Source organism: Oncorhynchus gorbuscha, unplaced genomic scaffold (assembly GCF_021184085.1).
Source record: "Oncorhynchus gorbuscha isolate QuinsamMale2020 ecotype Even-year unplaced genomic scaffold, OgorEven_v1.0 Un_scaffold_1437, whole genome shotgun sequence".
In the NCBI taxonomy this organism is placed as follows: Eukaryota; Metazoa; Chordata; class Actinopteri; order Salmoniformes; family Salmonidae; genus Oncorhynchus; species Oncorhynchus gorbuscha.
The window spans coordinates 139,529-146,152 of record NW_025746217.1 but is presented as its reverse complement, the minus strand read 5'-3'; the positions used below and the strand labels follow the sequence as shown (position 1 = coordinate 146,152).

Here is a 6,624-nt window from a genome sequence, read left to right as displayed (position 1 = left end):
TAACACACACCTCACTGTCCAGGAAGTCGGACAGCATCATCAGGATGGACTGGGCGGTGCTGCTCCCCTCCTCCGGCTCCTCCCCCTTCTCCTGGTCTTCCTGGTTGGCTGGCGAATGGGAGGTCTGGGGGGAGGCGCTGGGGCGTTCAGACAGCAGTGTGAAGCCGTAGAGCAGCAGCAGGTCGACGACTGACCTCAGAGCGCTGATACGGATCTTAGCCTCATCTAGCTGGGCGATCTACAGAGAGACAGAGAGGGTCAATACCTCATCTAGCTGGGCAATCTAGAGAGAGGGTCTATACCTCATCTAGCTGGGCTATCTACAGAGAGAGAGAGAGGGTCTATACCTCATCTAGCTGGGCTATCTACAGAGAGAGAGGGTCTATACCTGATCTAGCTGGGCTATCTACAGAGAGAGAGGGTCAATACCTCATCTAGCTGGGCTATCTACAGAGAGAGAGGGTCAATACCTCATCTAGCTGGGCGATCTACAGAGACAGAGAGGGTGACCTCATCTAGCTGGGCTATCTACAGAGACAGAGAGGGTGACCTCATCTAGCTGGGCTATCTACAGAGACAGAGGGTGACCTCATCTAGCTGGGCTATCTACAGAGACAGAGGGTGACCTCATCTAGCTGGGCTATCTACAGAGACAGAGGGTCTACCTCATCTAGCTGGGCTATCTACAGAGACAGAGAGGGTCTATACCTCATCTAGCTGGGCTATCTACAGAGAGAGAGAGAGGGTCTATACCTCATCTAGCTGGGCTATCTACAGAGACAGAGAGGGTGACCTCATCTAGCTGGGCTATCTACAGAGAGACAGAGAGGGTCTATACCTCATCTAGCTGGGCTATCTACAGAGACAGAGGGTCACCTCATCTAGCTGGGCTATCTACAGAGAGACAGAGAGGGTCTATACCTCATCTAGCTGGGCTATCTACAGAGAGAGAGGGTCAATACCTCATCTAGCTGGGCGATCTACAGAGACAGAGAGGGTGACCTCATCTAGCTGGGCTATCTACAGAGACAGAGAGGGTCTATACCTCATCTAGCTGGGCTATCTACAGAGAGACAGAGAGGGTACCTCATCTAGCTGGGCTATCTACAGAGAGAGAGAGAGGGTCTATACCTCATCTAGCTGGGCTATCTACAGAGACAGAGGGGGTGACCTCATCTAGCTGGGCTATCTACAGAGAGACAGAGAGGGTCTATACCTCATCTAGCTGGGCTATCTACAGAGAGACAGAGAGGGTCTATACCTCATCTAGCTGGGCTATCTACAGAGAGAGAGAGAGAGAGGGTCTATACCTCATCTAGCTGGGCTATCTACAGAGACAGAGGGGTGATACCTCATCTAGCTGGGCTATCTACAGAGACAGAGAGGGTCTATACCTCATCTAGCTGGGCTATCTACAGAGACAGAGGGTGACCTCATCTAGCTGGGCTATGACCTCATCTAGCTGGGCTATCTACAGAGAGAGGGTCTGACACTCATCTAGCTGGGCTATCTACAGAGACAGAGAGGGTCTATACCTCATCTAGCTGGGCTATCTACAGAGACAGAGAGGGTGATACCTCATCTAGCTGGGCTATCTACAGAGACAGAGGGATCCTCATCTAGCTGGGCTATCTACAGAGACAGAGGGTGACCTCATCTAGCTGGGCTATCTACAGAGACAGAGGGTGACCTCATCTAGCTGGGCTATCTACAGAGACAGAGAGGGTCTATACCTCATCTAGCTGGGCTATCTACAGAGACAGAGGGTGACCTCATCTAGCTGGGCTATCTACAGAGACAGAGGGTGACCTCATCTAGCTGGGCTATCTACAGAGAGAGAGGGTGATCACATCTAGCTGGGCTATCTACAGAGACAGAGAGGGTCTATACCTCATCTAGCTGGGCTATCTACAGAGACAGAGGGGTCAATACCTCATCTAGCTGGGCTATCTACAGAGACAGAGGGTGACCTCATCTAGCTGGGCTATCTACAGAGAGGGTGACTGACCTCATCTACAGAGACAGAGGGGACCTGACCTCATCTACAGAGACAGAGGGTGACCTCATCTATCTACAGAGACAGAGGGTGACCTCATCTAGCTGGGCTATCTACAGAGACAGAGGGTGACCTCATCTAGCTGGGCTATCTACAGAGAGGAGGGTCACCTCATCTAGCTGGGCTATCTACAGGGACAGAGGGTGACCTCATCTAGCTGGGCTATCTACAGAGACAGAGGGTGACCTCATCTAGCTGGGCTATCTACAGAGAGAGAGGGTGAATACCTCATCTAGCTGGGCTATCTACAGAGAGGGTGATACTGACCTCATCTACAGAGACAGAGGGTGACCTCATCTAGCTGGGCTATCTACAGGGACAGAGGGTGACCTCATCTAGCTGGGCTATCTACAGAGAGAGAGGGTCAATACCTCATCTAGCTGGGCTATCTACAGAGACAGAGGGTCAATACCTCATCTAGCTGGGCTATCTACAGAGAGAGAGGGTCAATACCTCATCTAGCTGGGCATCTACAGAGACAGAGGGTGACCTCATCTAGCTGGGCTATCTACAGAGAGACAGAGGGTCAATACCTCATCTAGCTGGGCTATCTACAGAGAGAGAGGGTCAATACCTCATCTAGCTGGGCTATCTACAGAGAGGAGGGATACCTCATCTAGCTGGGCTATCTACAGAGAGACAGAGGGTGACCTCATCTAGCTGGGCTATCTACAGAGAGACAGAGGGCGACCTCATCTAGCTGGGCTATCTACAGAGAGAGAGAGGGTCAATACCTCATCTAGCTGGGCTATCTACAGAGACAGAGGGTCAATACCTCATCTAGCTGGGCTATCTACAGAGAGACAGAGGGTCTATACCTCATCTAGCTGGGCTATCTACAGAGACAGAGGGTCTATACCTCATCTAGCTGGGCTATCTACAGAGACAGAGAGGGTCTATACCTCATCTAGCTGGGCTATCTACAGAGACAGAGGGTCAATACCTCATCTAGCTGGGCTATCTACAGAGACAGAGGGTCAATACCTCATCTAGCTGGGCTATCTACAGAGAGACAGAGGGCGACCTCATCTAGCTGGGCTATCTACAGAGAGACAGAGGGTGACCTCATCTAGCTGGGCTATCTACAGAGAGAGAGGGTCAATACCTCATCTAGCTGGGCTATCTACAGAGACAGAGGGTCAATACCTCATCTACAGCTGAGGCCTCATCTACAGAGACAGAGGGTCAACCTCATCTAGCAGAGGCCTATCTACAGAGAGAGGTCTATACCTCATCTAGCTGGGCTCTACAGAGACAGAGGGTGATACCTCATCTAGCTGGGCTATCTACAGAGACAGAGGGTCTATACCTCATCTAGCTGGGCTATCTACAGAGACAGAGGGTGACATCTATACCTCATCTAGCTGGGCTATCTACAGAGAGACAGAGGGTGACCTCATCTAGCTGGGCCATCTAGCTGGGCTATCTACAGAGACAGAGGGTGACCTCATCTACAGGGACAGAGGGTGACCTCATCTACAGAGACAGAGGGTGACCTCATCTACAGGGACAGAGGGACCTCATCTACAGAGACAGAGGGTGACCTCATCTACAGGGTCAGAGGGTGACCTCATCTAGCTGGGGTGACCTCATCTACAGGGACAGAGACAGAGGGTCAGATGACCTCATCTAGCTGGGCTATCTACAGAGACAGAGGGTCTATCTACAGGGACTCATCTAGCTGGGCCTCATCTACAGAGACAGAGGGTGACTATCTACCTCATCTAGCAGGGCTATCTACAGAGACAGAGGGGACCTCATCTATGACCTCATCTAGCTGGGCCTATCTACAGGGACAGAGGGTCCTCATCTATGACCTCATCTAGCTGGGCCATCTACAGGGACAGAGGGTGACCTCATCTACAGGGACAGAGGGTGACCTCATCTACAGGGACAGAGGGTGACCTCATCTACAGGGACAGAGGGTGACCTCATCTGGGACAGAGGGGTGACCTCATCTACAGGGACAGAGGGTGACCTCATCTACAGGGACAGAGGGTGACCTCATCTACAGGGACAGAGGGTGACCTCATCTACAGGGACAGAGGGTGACCTCATCTACAGGGACAGAGGGTGACCTCATCTACAGGGACAGAGGGTGACCTCATCTACAGGGACAGAGGGTGACCTCATCTACAGGGACAGAGGGTGACCTCATCTACAGGGACAGAGGGTGACCTCATCTACAGGGACAGAGGGTGACCTCATCTACAGGGACAGAGGGTGACCTCATCTACAGGGACAGAGGGTGACCTCATCTACAGGGACAGAGGGTGACCTCATCTGAGGGACAGAGGGTGACTCATCTACAGGGACAGAGGGTGATCATCTACCTCATCTACAGGGACAGAGGGTGACCTCATCTACAGGGACAGAGGGTCATCATCTACAGGGACAGAGGGTGACCTCATCTACAGGGACAGAGGGTGACCTCATCTACAGGGACAGAGGGTGACCTCATCTACAGGGACAGAGGGTGACCTCATCTACAGGGACAGAGGGTGACCTCATCTACAGGGACAGAGGGTGACCTCATCTACAGGGACAGAGGGTGACCTCATCTACAGGGACAGAGGGTGACCTCATCTACAGGGACAGAGGGTGACCTCATCTACAGGGACAGAGGGTGACCTCATCTACAGGGACAGAGGCCATCTACAGGGACAGAGGGTGACCTCATCTAGGGACTGGGCCATCTACAGGGACAGAGGGTGACCTCATCTACAGGGACAGAGGGTGACTGGGACAGAGGGTGACCTCATCTACAGGGACAGAGGGTGACCTCATCTACAGGGACAGAGGGTGACCTCATCTACAGGGACAGAGGGTGACCTCATCTACAGGGACAGAGGGTGACCTCATCTACAGGGACAGAGGGTGACCTCATCTACAGGGACAGAGGGTGACCTCATCTAGGGACAGAGGGTGACCTCATCTAGGGACAGAGGGTGACCTCATCTACAGGGACAGAGGGTGACCTCATCTACAGGGACAGAGGGTGACCTCATCTACAGGGACAGAGGGGACAGAGGGTGACCTCATCTACAGGGACAGAGGGTGACCTCATCTACAGGGACAGAGGGTGACCTCATCTACAGGGACAGAGGGTGACCTCATCTACAGGGACAGAGGGTGACCTCATCTACAGGGACAGAGGGTGACCTCATCTACAGGGACAGAGGGTGACCTCATCTACAGGGACAGAGGGTGACCTCATCTACAGGGACAGAGGGTGACCTCATCTACAGGGACAGAGGGTGACCTCATCTACAGGGACAGAGGGTGACCTCATCTACAGGGACAGGGACAGAGGGTGACCTCATCTACAGGGACAGAGGGTGACCTCATCTACAGGGACAGAGGGTGACCTCATCTAGCTGGGCCATCTACAGGGACAGAGGGTGACCTCATCTACAGGGACAGAGGGTGACCTCATCTACAGGGACAGAGGGTGACCTCATCTACAGGGACAGAGGGTGACCTCATCTACAGGGACAGAGGGTGACCTCATCTACAGGGACAGAGGGTGACCTCATCTACAGGGACAGAGGGTGACCTCATCTACAGGGACAGAGGGTGACCTCATCTACAGGGACAGAGGGTGACCTCATCTACAGGGACAGAGGGTGACCTCATCTACAGGGACAGAGGGTGACCTCATCTACAGGGACAGAGGGTGACCTCATCTACAGGGACAGAGGGTGACCTCATCTACAGGGACAGAGGGTGACCTCATCTGCAGGGACAGAGGGTGACCTCATCTGCAGGGACAGAGGGTGACCTCATCTGCAGGGACAGAGGGTGACCTCATCTACAGGGACAGAGGGTGACCTCATCTACAGGGACAGAGGGTGACCTCATCTACAGGGACAGAGGGTGACCTCATCTACAGGGACAGAGGGTGATACTGACCTCATCTACAGGGACAGAGGGTGACCTCATCTACAGGGACAGAGGGTGACCTCATCTACAGGGACAGAGGGTGACCTCATCTACAGGGACAGAGGGTGACCTCATCTACAGGGACAGAGGGTGACCTCATCTACAGGGACAGAGGGTGACCTCATCTACAGGGACAGAGGGTGACCTCATCTACAGGGACAGAGGGTGACCTCATCTACAGGGACAGAGGGTGACCTCCTATCAGAGGGTATCAGGGACAGAGGGTGACCTCATCTAGCAGGGACAGAGGGTCTACAGGGACAGAGGGTGACCTCATCTACAGGGACAGAGGGTGACCTCATCTACAGGGACAGAGGGTGACCTCATCTACAGGGACAGAGGGTGACCAGAGGGTGACCTCATCTACAGGGACAGAGGGTGACCTCATCTACAGGGACAGAGGGTGACCTCATCTACAGGGACAGAGGGTGACCTCATCTACAGGGACAGAGGGTGACCTCATCTACAGGGACAGAGGGTGACCTCATCTACAGGGACAGAGGGTGACCTCATCTACAGGGACAGAGGGTGACCTCATCTACAGGGACAGAGGGTGACCTCATCTACAGGGACAGAGGGTGACCTCAGGGACATCTACAGGGACAGAGGGTGACCTCATCTACAGG

General features: G+C 53.5%; 1 protein-coding gene across 1 annotated transcript in view; it reads right to left on the bottom strand.

Annotated features, from left to right (window-relative positions):
* Positions 1 to 10: 10 nt before the first annotated feature.
* The window catches only part of LOC124022812 (condensin complex subunit 3-like), a gene marked incomplete at its 3' end in the record, with an annotated part of 39,769 nt that continues 33,155 nt past the window's right edge, over positions 11 to 6,624 (bottom strand). The window contains exon 17 of the mRNA XM_046337494.1: positions 11 to 238. Within this exon, the coding sequence (XP_046193450.1) occupies positions 11 to 238 (228 nt within the window). The remainder of the gene's footprint in view (positions 239 to 6,624) is intronic.